Source organism: Otolemur garnettii, unplaced genomic scaffold, assembly GCF_000181295.1.
Source record: "Otolemur garnettii isolate 467f Iridium unplaced genomic scaffold, OtoGar3 scaffold00057, whole genome shotgun sequence".
NCBI lineage: Eukaryota > Metazoa > Chordata > Mammalia > Primates > Galagidae > Otolemur > Otolemur garnettii.
The window spans coordinates 6806950-6822476 of record NW_003852452.1 but is presented as its reverse complement, the minus strand read 5'-3'; the positions used below and the strand labels follow the sequence as shown (position 1 = coordinate 6822476).

Genomic DNA, 15527 nt, shown 5'->3' with positions numbered 1-15527 from the left:
GAAGTATTTTCAGTCTACTGCTTGCTAACTTGTTTTGACCAAGTGGGGTTGTTGTGTATGTTATATTCCCAGCAAGTACCTAAAATGATCATTTATGGCTTGTGTAGCCGTATGTTTTTAGCTGCAGATTTAAACAGACATTTTTAATGTAAACTTCAAATATTTATTTTATTTCTTGATGTGATTTTCAAGTGTAAAAGTTATTTAGTAATTTACATTTACAAAATAGTCTTTCTTGAGTTTTGGATAACAGCGATCCCAAAACTCAAAAATAAAACCAAAAACACCTCACCAACAGAAATTTTGTAAACATAGTTTTTATTCTGGTCTGACCTTCAATGAAAAAGCCCTCATGCCACCAAAACATTTTTTTGAAACTCAGTAAGTGAACACCAAACTCAACAGCCTGATGATTATTTTGCTAGACAATTGCTGGATTATATTGCTTTTAAAAAAATAGCTAAGATATATTTTTATTACTTTATCCCTTTTTATAGCAACAATATCCCCTGACATTTTTTCATAAAAATCTAAAGTATTTCTAGTAGTCCCAAGTGTCTTATATTTATATTTGTCCTAAGTGTTTCACTAAGATTTTTCAGAAATAAGTGCACTTCTAAAGAGAAAATAAAATTTAAATAAAGACAAAGAGGAGATAATCATGGTTGTAGCAAAACAGTAACTTTCAATGTCCTGAATTTCAACAATTCAAAAAAAAAGAATGTGTTTAGTAGCCAGGGACTTCTACAGATTAAAAATCTCAATCCATTTATTTGTGGATCATCAAAAGATAGCTAGCTATTTCTTCTATCAATAGAGAATGTCTAAGGGTTTTCTACCAAAAAAAAAAAAAAATCAAAAATAAATAATAATTAAAACTTAAAATATTTAAAAATTTAAAGATTTACACAAAGATATGCAGGTATTTAAAGAACAGAAAAATATGCTATTATAGACATAAATGAAACACTGCCTTAAGCCTTAGCAACCAAAGAATATTTTTAATATTCCACACTTGTTATTTTCCATTCAACTAACTAGCTTACTAAATCAGCTATATTCTCCATTCAGAAGTGGCTGATTTATAAGCAATTCCTTATTTGCAGACAACACTATGCTTCAACACGTTTAAAGATTTAAAGCTATGTTAATAATAAATGCATACAAGAAAAATAACATAACTTGCTTTAATATAAAGGTTTTTAATAAAAAAGTCAAAGTCTACATTAAATCAGGAAATTGATAAATCTGAATTATACAAGCTTTCTATATACTTAGAAAAACCAAAAACACACAGTTTATAATAAAACTCTTTTAATTCAAAATAGAGTCTAATTTAAAGAAAATGTCATTATGCCCAGTTGATTAGATAAGGTTTTGTTATTTAAATTAAATGATTCACCTGAAATATGGGAAATGTATAATAGAGAATCTTCAGTGTCAAGGGTACCTGCAAATTATCTAGTTAATTTGCATCATGAATCAAATTCTCAGCTTCCAAAGGGCAGACACAGTCTTTAATTGCTTGTAGATAGGCACTTAAGAAATGCTTTTGATGAGGAGGAAACCCCAAAGATTATGAATCACTCTGTTAACTCCAGGGAAGAATGAGACTTCAAAGTAAGCTTTCAGAACTGCCCTTCCACTGCCAAGAAATTATAACTATTTCCAAGTTCCTTCTGATAATAAGAATGAAGGGAATCAAAACTAAAATCCTCTAGTCCTATCCAATAAAAAGTGAACTTAGATAATTCAGTTCCTTTATATCCGTTTCAGTCTCTCTCTCTCTCTCTCTCTGTCAACTTGAATTAATGATATTTTCTACACTAAAATAGTTACCATTGTAGAACAAGAGAATGTTGTACTTTCCTCATAGTTCACCTAGTCATGACCACACTAGCAAAAACCGTCTTTTTTTCAAAAAAGGGGGTGACGTGGGGGGTGAGAAAAATCTCAGAAACTCCAGTAGAAATTCAAGATTTTTTAAAAATTAAAGGCAGTTATGATTAGACAAATTAGAGTTTAGTGAAATTGAGATAACCCTAGAGTTTTAATAGCTCTCTCTCCCAAATATTCAGTCACATGATCCAGACTGGAAAAATGGAGATGAACTATTAGATGAACACAGAATAAGGACTCAATAAATACTTAAACGAACAAAAAAAGTGTGTGGGGGGCAGGACAGGATGGCCTCATTAAAATGCTGTGGCACTACCGAGCAGCAACATTTATAAAAGAATCGATAAATCTGGTAGATTTGCGTAATGCTCCTAATGCAATTCTTCCCCATTAGGAAGACACTCCTACCAATAAATCATCACCTTAGATTTTGATCACAGATCATTTGTAATGGTTATAGTTATCCTATCTTTAAACTATTTTATCAATTAACAATTCAGACAAATATTAGGCTATTCTTTGCTAAAGTATTATTCCTCAACTAGTACTTAGGAAATAAAAATCTCAGAGGGTTGTTTAAATTAGAATTAAAATACTGGGCTAGAAAAAATTATTTAATTCTTAGGGAAATACCCAAAGAATCTGATGCTGACATTAACCTCTAATCCCAACCCCCCCAAGCCCCGCCCCAAGCCTGCATTTCCTTCCTTCCTTCCTTCCATCTATGTCAACCACAGTGATGGAGCTAAACATGAACAGTATTGCCCTTGAATAAGCTGACCTCGATCAAAGATCTGTCACGTCTGAATACAGCATTCCCACAGGAGTAACACTCTACTCAGTTGTGAACATCCACTGTGTTTCAGGATCTTTGGTACATTTGGAGCATAAGAAAATAATGGCACGATAATACAAGTACTATCAAAGAAAACTTTTCATCCAAAGAAATAAAAGTTAACCAACCATGATATGTTAACGACTTTCTAGAAAATCAAAGGAAATAGCATTTTGTTCTCTACAAGTCCATTTACATGATCAGAAGTTTGACATTTAAAAAAATAGTTTAATAAAAATACACTAGTTCTACAAGCAGCCTTTCATGGTCATTTCTTAAATTCAACTCATCATAATCAAATAAAATAATGCCATGTCCTCTTGTTAAAAAAGAAGTCCTCTTGTCACACGAAAAGCAACTTTACTTTTTAGATAATACAGTACATCTCCCTATGCGTATATAGACTATGTATATAAAAGTCATCTGTATTTCTGAATGCAAAGTAAATATATTAGTGGAGTGCTTGAGTGAAGGTGTTAAACTTTCTGTTCCTTATGATAAACCTGTCACTCCCTAGTGTGGAGTTTGTGTAATAACTTGATGATAAATTCTATTTTTTAAAGAACCAGTGTATTTCTTTTAAAATTTCTTAAACTCATTACAGAAATTGTCATCATATGTATTCTACAGATGTCCAAACAATAGGGCAAATGTTCTAACACCAACTATGGAAGATGGCTTTTACGGATTATGTAGACCCATAAGAAGTGCAGTACGACAGCAATACTGCAGTGTTACCTACAGGTGAGCCTATGTTGCTTTATATGATATGTGTTTCTCCTGAATTGATTAGAGGTGTTACAGTTCAAAGCCACGGCACACACAGGCAGAATGGACCTTAATATGCATGTAGGCAGTGCAGTTAGAAAGGGATGTACTCTCCTTTTATTCCAGTACCTTCGTATAATAAAGTTAACAAAAATAATAAAATATTAAAAAAAAAAAAAGCCAGCTGGCACTGCCAACCAATTCCTGTAGTAGTCTTAGAAATCCTAATCCTGTAGAATTTCCTCTTTTAGTCGATAAGCACCACCGTCTTCAGGAGTATTTCAGTGTATTGTTATCTACGCCAAGCAAGCCTGGTGATGCAGCTACCTGAGTTCTCTTGGTTGTGGGCGAATGTGATCTTCATTCATAGTTTCCCAGCTTTCATGTAGGTGGGGATAGAGCCACGTTGAGTCAACCCTTCAAATCTTTTATAGGTATAATTGAGAAAAACCCAGTCTTTGGATTTGTAGTCTGGTTCTGTGGTATTTGGCACTGTAAAGACAGAAATGTGAACCAAGAGCAAAGGAATCTCATTAGTGACGTGTCAGCACCTTCGCAGACCTTCAACAACATAAATCACACTGCAGATTGTCTTACCTGGTTGTAAAATATCAGATTCAGGGAAGTCATCAAAATTTGAAGTGTCATCAATGCTCTTAATTTCTATAGGAATTGCTGCTGGTCTTTCCCTATAGAAAGGTATTGAGTAGCCATGGTAACTTTTCTTGAACTTTTAATTTTTCCAACAAATAACTCTATTTGCAAATCCTGCATCATAGGTATTACAAAGGCCAAGGAAATTTACTAAGGATTTGAGAATAATTAAGTAGATTTCAAAATAGTTGAGTATGATTTTTATTACAATTATTTTCATTTATTTTAAATTTTTTTTTCTTTGTACCAAGACATTCTCATGCTACTTTTTTTTTTTTGCAACAGAATTTCAAGCTATGGCCCTGGGTAGAATGCCATGGCGTGATAGCTCACAGCAAACTCCAACTGTTGGGCTCAAGTGATCCTCTTGCCTCAGTTTTTCTATTTTTAGTAGAGATGGGGTCTCACTTTTTTGCTAGGCTGGTCTCAAACTTGTGAGCTCAAGCTAGCCACCCACCTCAGCCCCCCAGAGCTAGGATTACAGGTGTACTTTTAAAGTAGAAAATCAATAGCCTATGAAAAGTAAAACTAGAGATTTTATTTAAAGATATTATAATTATGTAAATTGTGAGGATTTCAGAACAGAATTTAAGAAAAGATCCATAAATGAAAAGTCATTTGGGAAAAAAAAGGGGAAGGAAATTATGTAAAAGCTTTTATGTATTTTTACCATAATCATTTCAATTTACTTGTACTTAATATACTAACTTAATCCACCCGGTTTAGTGGAAAGAACCACAGACCTTGGAGCCCTGAGGCTTAACCTTTCTTGTCATTCACTAGCAGCATGACCTTAGGCAGCCCCCTGCTCTGTGACTGCTTCTCATTATAAAACACTGGAATGGTAGTTTCTAAGCATCCTCCCACAACTGTAAAAAGGGAGGTATCAATGAGATGATATATGTTCGGTATAATACAGTGTAGCAGGTAAGAGTTAGATCTGTACAATCAAACTGCTTGTTCCAATTCTAGCTCTTTAAGTTCCTAGCTGTAGCACTGCAGGCAAATTACTTAACTTCTCTATGCCTTTGTCTCATCTGTAAAACAGGGATAACAGTTACTATTTTATGGGGTTTCTAAGATGAGAAATCCAAGCAAAGTACTTAGAAGAGTGCTGACACATGACAATGATAAAAAGCATTAGCTGTTATAACAGGTAGAGTGCCTGGCCCACAGCTGTCTTGGAAGATGCAAAGGAGCTGACGAGACAGGGCAGGGTAGAGGCAGGAATGAGGGTGGGGAGAAGAGAAGCACTTTGGTTGGAATGAACAGTACATGACAAAACTCTTAAGGTGGGAAGGAGAAAGGAAGGATACATGAGATGCAACTTGTGCAGATGAGGCAAGCACTATAACCTGCGAACCTAAAAAGGCAGTTAAGGATTCTTTTTTTTTTTTTTTTTTTTGAGTAGTATCACTACGTTGTCCTTGAGTGCGTTGGCGTCACAGCTCACGGCAACCTCAAATTCTTGGGTTTGATCGATTCTCTTGCCTCAGCCTCCCAAGTTGCTGGGACTACAGGCGCCCACAACAATGCCTGGCTTTTTTTTTGTTGCAATTGTCATCGTTGTTCAGCAGGTCCTGGACAGGTTGGAACCCACCAGCCCCAATGTCTGTGGCTGGTGCCCTAACCACTAAGCAACGGGCGCTGGGCTATCAATTAAGGATTCTTAAGTCTAAGTGCAAAGGGAAGTAGGAAAATGGCATGACCAGATGTCTGCTTCTAAATTGTTATGTGGAGAACAGACCAGAACTACTGGAGGTAGTTTGGCCAGGAAATGAAAAAAGGAAAATGCTCACAATTGACAACTATAAGCAAATTCTTAAAAGTTATTTGCATTATTTAACTTTTCTCCCAATATTTAAAGAAGAGACTACACTTTATTATACAGTAAGGATATACAGTATGATATATTAGAGGACACAAACTAGGGGTCACAGCGTGAACTGTACATACATCTTTCATGAGTTAATCTGTGTAAGTATGAATGTAACAATCTAAAAACCACAATACGTGGTTTTTTTCCCTCAGAGGGAACATCAGCCTAAAATGACTCATTTAAGCAAAGCCTACTACAGTCTCACTGACTAACATTATCCAGAAAACACTTACTTAAAAACATTAGAACGTTACTTTTTATGTTTACTCTATCAGAATCAAAGATAAATGAGTCACTAACTCTAGAAATTTGTTTATACTCAGACCTCTTCCACTCAGAGGCTAGAGACATACCTTATGTGCCCCCAGTCTACACCTTCAAAAAAGGGATGACTTTTTATTTCTTCTACTCCACTATTTCCAATTCTGTTTTCAGAATCAATACAAAATCTAGAACATGGAAATAAAGAAATCATCACATACAAGTTAATCTCTAAATTACTCTAGTCACCTTATTTCAAACATTTCCTTTTTTAAAACATTACAGTGTTTTTCTTTGTACTGACATTAACTATGTTTGTTGTGACATTAACTATTTTGAAGAAAATAATCATCTGTCCCATCACCCAGGTAAGAAAGGCAAAAGAAAAAAAAACATGTGTAATCACACTATTTAGAGATAACCATTTTTATATATTTATAACTACTATAAATAATCTTTATGATAATATTAAAAATATTGTGTTGATATAGTAATTTCTATATAAGGGCTACTTTTTTCACTTAATGAGGAAAACTTCTCAAAGTCATTAAATATTTTTCTATGAATTCATTTTCTAAAATATATACATAGAAATCATTATAATTATTTAGCCAGTCCACTCTTGCTGAACATTCAAATGGTTTCTAATTTTTTACTATTAGATAATACCATGATAATCTTAATTGTACCTAAAAAAAATTTTTTTTTGAGACAGGGTCTCAACTCTGTCACCCTGGGTAGAGTGCAGTGGCATCACGACTCATAGCAACCTCAAACTCTTGGACTTGAGCAATCCTTTTGCCTCAGCCTCCTGAGTAGATGGGACTATAGGTGCCAACTAGTTTTTCTATTATTAGTAGAGACGGGGTCTTGCTCTAGCTCTGTCTGGTCTCAAACTCCTGAGCTCAGGCAATTCCACCTGCCACTGCCTCCCAGATGTACCTAAATCTTTATACACATCTGACTATCTGCGTAAGCAAAACTCCTAGGAGAATTGCTGGGTCAAAGGTTAATACAGTTTCAGAATTTTTTATTAATAAGTTGCCATGAGAGGTAGGGGGGTGGGGTTGGCATACCTTTTGCATATGGGACATAACCACAAGACGAACGCTATCTAGCTAAATCAAATGTTTTGACCTGCTTGCTTGTACCCTCTCATTAACTTAAAATAAATTTATTAAAAAAAAAAAGTTCCCAGAGGTTGTCCCAATTTGTATTCCTTCCCATATTCAGAGCAGTACCAAAACACTTCATCTTAGTTGAGGAACATAAAGGAATCTTTTATATATAATATTTCATATATAGATTTGCATGATAGGAATTTCTGCTGCTAACCATTTATTTTCCCTTTTTAATGAGACTGGGTCATTGCATTCTAACAGAAGTGACCTCCTACTTTTATACGTATGTATCAGTAACTGAAATAATACGAAATCTCTTCCTTTTTTAAACTTTTTCCTCCTGCATACTTCCTTTTAAGAGTTTACATTTTTAAAAATACCTTTTCTTTATTGATCTCTTTGACTGTATAAATCAGTGGTACTGTCTCTTCCCCCAACAACAGTAAAATGGGTCTTTTAGGTACTCGGGAAATTTTAAGACACCATGAACTCTACTAAGAATTTAACCACTTACCTGAGAATTAAGTCCTTGGCTTTCTCAGAGATAGGTACCTCTGGAGGAAACACCAGCGTCTCTTTCCAGTTCATCACTTTTCTGTATGTTTCTTGAGGCGTTTCAGAGCAGAAAGGTGGATATCCTATGTATCAAAGAAACCAGAACAGTTTTATTAGCTTTTGTTATACCTACTACTAAGTGTGTGCCATGAAGCAAAACAACTCTGAGTGCTCTGTTTAATAGTAATAGTAAAAAAATGTCAGCACTCATCAATGTCTAATAAACTTGCTAATAAAGCCAATGCAGTCAGGGATTTAAAACACTGCCTGTTACCTGAAAGCCCTGCAGATATAATTCTGATGTAGGGGTTTGGGTTAAATACCTCCCTTCCTGAAATAGGATTATGAGTATTAATCAGTATATATTTAACTTTGGGAGGTATCAGAAATAGGTTTAAAAGAGTTCAGATATTTTAGCCCATAGTATCTGCAAAATGTTAATGGCACTCAGGAAATGTATATATTGTGGACACAAATGAATGATGAAACATACCTATTAGCATTTCGTACATAATCACTCCCAAAGACCACCAGTCACACAGTTTGTTGTAACCAGTCTGCATGAACACTTCAGGAGCAATATAATCTGGCGTCCCAACTGTGGAATAGGCCTGCAAAGGAGCAGCCTGTCAAACCAATATTCTTAACATTAAAACAACATAGATTTGAGTATGGCTTACTACTGGAAAAAGCACAGTATGTTACAGAATACATGATTTCTGTATCAAGCTCAATTTAGTTATTTATACATATAGCCCCAAGTCCATCTCAAAAAAAAATGAAAAATTAGTTAAACTCAGTAGGCCTGGCATTCCCGCTCTCTACTAACGCGTTCTGGGGCAAGTTATCCGACCTCTCTGAGCCTCAGCTTCACTTTCATGAAGCTGCATAATGATACCTGCCCTAATAGAGTTAATATGAGGATAGGACGATAAAGAGAGATGTGCTTTGTAAACTACAAACTAACCAATGATGCTTCAGGTATTTCCATTATGAACAATTCCTGGCACTACATTCCTCAAGAAACTAGGCAGTTTTTCTTTCTTAAGTCACATAAAATCTTACAAAAGCTATTTCTTTTTTTTTTTTTTGAGACAGAGCCTTAAGCTATCCCCCTGGGTAGAGTGCCATGGCATCATAGCTCACAGCAACCTCCAACTCCTGGGCTCAAGCGAGTCTCCTGCCTTAGCCTCCCAAGTAGCTGGGACTACAGGCGCCCCCCACAACGCCCGGCCATTTTTTTTGGTTGTAGCCATCATTGTTGTTTGGCAGGCCCGGGCTGGGGATTCGAACCCGCCACCTTAGGTGTATGTGGCTGGCGCCTTAGCTGCTTGAGCCACAGGCGCCGAGCCCAAAAGCTATTTCTTTAAGGTAATAGTTCTCAATTCAGGTAGTACTGTGAGGACCATTTGAAAATGTGTGACAGCAGAGTTTCAGTGACTTGGGGGAGGACATGATTGGCATTTAGAAGGCAGGGGATCCAGGTGCTAAAGGAATTTCCTGCCCCCATTACCAGTAGAGTCCTCTTTAGCTTTCTTCTAGAAAACACTTATATAAGGTCTGAATATAACCAAACATGCACATAAGTAATTATTCATAAATATTTTGTAAATAGGAGGTATAGAATTCCCCCACATTTTTAAGCAGCATTCATTTTCTGCCCTTTAAAAATAGGGAATATTCCAATTCTTTTCTCAATTATAAAATCTGATCTAGAAGTGACACATTTAAAAGTAGAATGGAGTTTTTCTCCTTAATGTAAAATTCAATACATTTTAACAACACTAAAATGTTTTACAACATAGGAAATTTACAATTACTTGGGTTTTAATGGGAGAATAAGCTCAATGACACATAGGTCATTTTATTTGCTTTTAAAAGCTATCAGACTATTATAATACTTTTCAGTCTATTTACTTTTCTGAGGGAATGCTAAATTAGTTTTCTTTTCATCACTTGACTGAACAGAACAAATATTTATAGAGTGTCTATATATACCAGGTGTTGTGTAAGAAATTAGGAAAACAAAGCCAAAAGGCCCATTCTTAAGGCTAGGGATGAAGTAAGACCTTCTTAACAAGATAAAGGGAAAGAGGAAAAAGGGGAAATAATTTTTATATCCCAAAGTTCTCACTTACTTTTTCTATAAAAAAGTTCTTAGACACTTACAACCACCTTATGTGCTGACTGATAATTGTTATAGCAGGATTTATACCACAGGTATGGAAAAATGGAAAAACAGAAACCACGAGACAGACACTAAAATCACGCTCAGTGAGTTTTATTTAAAAAGTGCTAATTACTAATAAGCAGATCACTTACTCATAGCTATGTTCAATAAAGTACTTTAAAGTTAAATCATACAGTAAAAATCAACAGTTTACTTCCCTGGCAAAGAAACTTTACAGAAAAACTAGAAAAACTATAATCCCAGAAAAAGTGCTATCATTGCTGTGAGGTCAATACTACAGCAGAACCTCTGTAAGTTGCCCCCCCCAAAGTGATCAACATAAAGAAGGTACTAGGCCTACTGTATTGATATGTATATGAGGTGCATGTCCAGGCAATAAAACTTAGGTCAACTTTAAGGAGGCTGTCAACTATGGAGGTTCTACTGTAGTCAAGTAAAAATCAGAAGAGATTTTTAGGACCAGGGCCCAAAATGCTTTCTTTTTTTTTTTTTTTTTTTTTTTTTTTTTGAGACAGAGCCTCAAGCTTTCCCCCTGGGTAGAGTGCCATGGCATTACAGCTCACAGCAACCTCCAACTCCTGGGCTCAAGCGAGTCTCCTGCCTCCGCCTCCCAAGTAGCTGGGACCACAGGCGCCCGCCACAACACCCGGCTATTTTTTGGTTGCAGCCGTCACTGTTGTTTGGCGGGTCCGGGCTGGGGATCCGAACCCGCCACCTTAGGTGTACGTGGCTGGCGCCTTAGCCGGTTGAGCTATAGGCGCCGAGCCCCAAAATGCTTTCTTAAAAACACAATTGACTTACCAGTTGTCTCCTGTTCTTCTTCCAAGTTTCTGCTTTCCTCTTTGAGTTCATGTTCTGAAATGCTAATTTCAACAATATGGAATTGTAATCATGAGGGAAAACTCTCACCAAAAACCAAAAACACATACACATCTAAAACACACTGGGGTTTAAGGAGTGGGGAGAGAGCAAGGGAGAAAACCTTCAGTTCTATAGTATTGAATCAAACCAGCTGTAATATTTTAACTAGAAAAAAAAAGTCAAACTTACAGAAGTCACTTGGTGGGTTGTGTGTGAGATTTCTATAGAATTCAGTCCTGTGAGCTTTCTTTAATCCCGTGCATAAACCAAAATCAGATAATTTTACATGACCCTAAAGAAAAAGTCCAGTAAAATCAGGAGATTGTATTAACTTTGAAAACAAAAGGCCTTATTATAAACTCCTTTTTTAAAATGCAGTTATTGTAAAAAAAAAAAATCTTAGCTTGGAATTTACACAAATGAAAATGTAAAATTGTAAGTATTCAATGATGCTTTTTCAAAGTACAAAATGAAAGAAACAAAAAGATACCCTTATTTCCTTAGGTTATTTCATTCCAGAGTGTTCTCTTAATGCATTATTTTATATAATAATATAACAATAGTCCCAATTGCAGTTGCTCATTTCCAATCACAAAATCAGCTCTATTAAAGCTATAAAATAATCAGCAACGTAATAATTCACCAGTTTGTTCACATGCCTTGGCATCCAATAAAAGGTTGTCTGGTTTAATATCCCGATGGATAAAACCCAACTGGTGGATTGCATCTATTGCCAGAACAGTCTCTGAAATGTAGAACTGTGTTTCCTCTTCTGTCAAGGTGTCTTTCTTCATTAGTAATGTCATCATGTCACCTAAATTCAAAGAAAGTAAGTATCATGTTACTGAAAATGTCTTAAAGGGGTAATAGCTTCTAAGAGCTTTCTTTGTAGCTATACAATGCATGCGTGATTTTGTATCACCCCATATACTACAACTAACCATCACTGGGGCCAAATAAAAGTGTCACTGCATGAGCAAACAGTCTATGACATTTGAAGGTTTTAAGATAGAGTATGTGAAGTCAAATTAAGAATAGAGTTGATAACTGGAAAAAAATTGAAGAATAAAGTTGATAATGAACATCCAGAATAAGTTGCTGGGAAAATATGCCCAACAAGAATAAGCATGCCTGGAAACCAGATAAAACCAGATGAAACTTTCTTAAACAAAAGTTTCAAAAACATCCTAAGCTCTTTGGTCCAACAAAACAGGACCTCATCCCACTAAAATGGATAACCTCTAAACATCGTTTTGTTTACAAAGTGTTTTTTTCTTTAAAAGGGGACACATAACAAGTAGTTTTAACTAATGCAAACACTGGCATGCTTAAAAAACAGAACTGACAACTGATAACATTTTTTTCACCCATGGTTTGAGTCTTTTAAGAAAAAAATGCAAAAATATTCTTTGTCTTCTGTTCCCATTCTATTCCTGAACAGCAATAATCATGGATTTGTTTTGGTGGACATATGTCAACTTAATTTTTAAATATGTTTTCATATATACATGTATATATATAAATTTACAGTCTTTTAGGTTTTTGAAAAATTACATAATATCAAATTGTAGGTACACAGCTTGCTTTACTCACGCTACTGTTTCTAAGATCTTACTATTGTGACTACTATAAAATATTTCATCGTGTAATTATGCCAATATTATCACTTCCTCTGTTGATGGGCATTTATCTTGCATCTGATTTTTCACTATTGTGACAATGCTACAATGAACATTCTAAATATAATTTTTCATTATTGTGACAAGGAGCAATAAATATCCTTTTATAGTCTCTATGCACACGTGGGGTAGAATCTCTAGGGGATGCAGCTGGTTGTGGAAGCGCTGGATCAGAGGACACATCCATTTTCAGCCTTACTGCATATCTCTAAATTGCTCTCCATAAAAGTCAGAGATCAATTTACAAGAGGCCAGTTCCCCCCACCAGCTTCACCTATACTCAGTATCACCGGAGTTTTAATGATTTCGCTAATCCGATAAGTGTGAAGTGGTATCTCATTCTTGTTTTAATTTGCATTTCCCTAAATATCAATGAGATTGAACATTTTCCTGTATTATTAACTTTTTTTTTTAGAGACAGAGTTTTACTCTATCGCCCTCGGTACAGTGCCGTGGCAGCATCACACAGCTCACAGCAACCTCCAACTCCTGGGCTTAGGTGATTCTCTTGCCTCAGCCTCCCAAGTAGCCCAGACTACAGGCGCTTACCACAATGCCCGGCTATTTTATTGTTGCAGTTTGGCTGGGGCCAGGTTTGAACCCGCCACCCTCAGTATATGGGGCCAGCACCCTACTCACTGGAGCTGCCCATTTTGTTACTTTTTAAAATTGGCTTATTTCCTTAATTGTGGACCTGTAACAATCTAATTATATGCAGTGAACCCAGAATGGTAGTATTTAAAATGTGCCAACTTTATCATTCAGTTCAAAATTAGCATTACTATGAAAGTAAATATTGAAGAACTGTGACATGTAAAACCTTCGAGCTAGGAATATAAAAGTAAACCTAATCAATACAATCATCATTATATTAAGGATGTGCTTGTGTTAGTCTGTCATTGCTATAATATTTGCTTTTACCTCCAGGGAGAAATTCCATGATTAGATAAAGGTTCCTCTTATCTTGAAAACTGTAAAACATCTTCACTACCCAGGCACCATCTGCTTCTACCAAAATATCTCTTTCTGCTCGGATATGGGCCACCTAGATGAATATATTTTGAAAGATAATTGTAACACATTACTCATTTCTTAAGCTTATACCTTACACATATCCATCCTTAACAGTAATGAAGGAAAGCTGGAGTTTTCTCAAACCCATGCATGTCCATATTCTCGTTAAATATGGAGAACTTCAGGAAAGTTTCTTTTAGCTTATTTCTTTAGGCCTGAAAATGTGAGATCAATGGGTATATTACTGGAAGGCAAGGCCTTTGGAGTAGAGCAATAATTAGTCTAAAAATTTTCTTTCCTTTTTTTTGAGACAGAATCTCACTATGTCACCATTGGTAGAGTGCCTTGGCGTCAGCTCACAGCAACCTCCAACTCTTGGGCTTAAGTGATTCTCTTGCCTCAGCCTCCCAAGTAGCTGGGACCACAGGAGCCCACCATAATGCCTGTCTATTTTTTGGTTGCAATTGTCATTGCTGTTTGGCTGGCCCAGGCTGGATTCAAACCTGCCAGCTCTGGTGTATGTGGCCGGCACCCTAGCCTCTGAGCTACAGGTGTTGAGCCCTAAAAATTTTCTAACCAGAATTTCTACATAGCCAAGGATCACATAAATTTGTCATATAAATTTAGGGCACTACTCTGACTTTCAAAAGCAGTAAACAATGCCCTGTAGATTGGTTTGGCAAAGACAAGGTTTGTGAAAAATAGGAAACTATTTTTAACTGTTAAAGCAATGGGCCCAGATTGATCTTTATTTGATTTTTTTTTTAAGAAGTAGGAATAATTATAATAATTGTGTTAATATATTAAGTTACTGTTATAATATAACACCTCTATAATATCCATAAAATTAGCTGCAGCAAATTTGTGTAACTTTGGGGGGATTTTGCTATTCATATGTCAGAAACATAATTACTAGGGATACTATTTAGAATTATTATTTATACATTCTTTCTTCAAAGTTTCACAGTAAGAAAAGAAAAAAAAAAGTTTCACAGTAAGATTTGATTTCTATGCTTTTGCTAGTGTCCTTTTTTTCTTTTTTTTGAGACAGAGTCTCACTAGCCCTCGGCAGACTGCCATGGCATCACAGCTCATAGCAATCTCCAACTCCTTGGGCTTAGGCAATTCTCTTGCCTCAGCCTCCCAAGTAGCTGGGACTACAGGCGCCCGCCCCAATGCCTAGCTATTTTTTTTTTCTTTTTTTTTTGCCGTGGCATCACAGCTCACAGCAACCTCAAACCCTTGGGCTTAGGCAATTCTCTTGCCTCAGCCTCCCAAGTAGCTGGGACTACAGGCGCCCGCCCCAACCCCCAGCTATTTTTTTTTTCTTGCACTTTGGCCAGGGCCAGGTTTGAACCTGACATCCTCGGTATATGGGACCAGTGCCCTACCCACTGAGCCATTTCAACATGTATCATTATGAACTCTAGCCCAAAGTACATTAGAACACATAATTGTAAACCTTTTCATAATAATATGACTTGCTTACAATATCATATTTAGAATTACTATGTATATACATTATTTGCCTGGTACGGTTAAGTATTCTAAGGTTAAAGCACAAAAGTTGATAAGAATTTATTTTGTGGCATCAAAATACTTTATAATCTCTCTGGATCTGTTTCATTAAGTGAAAACTGAGCAGCACTGGAAGCTCAGTGGGTAGGGCGCCAGCCACATACACCAGGGCTGATGGGTTCCAACCCGGTCCAGGCAGCTAAAATAATAATAACAACAACAATAATAAAAAACCAAGCATTGTGATGGGTGCCTGTAGTCCCAGCTACTTGGGAGGCTGAGGCAAGAGAAT

General features: G+C 36.0%; 1 protein-coding gene across 2 annotated transcripts in view; it reads right to left on the bottom strand.

Annotated features, from left to right (window-relative positions):
- Positions 1-301: 301 nt before the first annotated feature.
- The window catches only part of STK38L (serine/threonine kinase 38 like), an 82658-nt gene continuing 67432 nt past the window's right edge, over positions 302-15527 (bottom strand). The window contains exons 6-14 of one of the 2 annotated variants that reach the window (XM_003792471.2): positions 13625-13748; positions 11684-11838; positions 11214-11316; positions 10965-11026; positions 8466-8583; positions 7932-8055; positions 6389-6484; positions 4100-4191; positions 302-3994 (exon numbers count right to left, since the gene is read on the bottom strand). In XM_003792471.2, the coding sequence (XP_003792519.1) occupies positions 3867-3994; positions 4100-4191; positions 6389-6484; positions 7932-8055; positions 8466-8583; positions 10965-11026; positions 11214-11316; positions 11684-11838; positions 13625-13748 (1002 nt within the window). In that variant the 3' untranslated portion in view covers positions 302-3866. Of the gene's footprint in view, positions 3995-4099; positions 4192-6388; positions 6485-7931; positions 8056-8465; positions 8599-10964; positions 11027-11213; positions 11317-11683; positions 11839-13624; positions 13749-15527 lie in introns of both variants that reach the window. The other variant, XM_023514663.1, reaches the window with a different exon arrangement.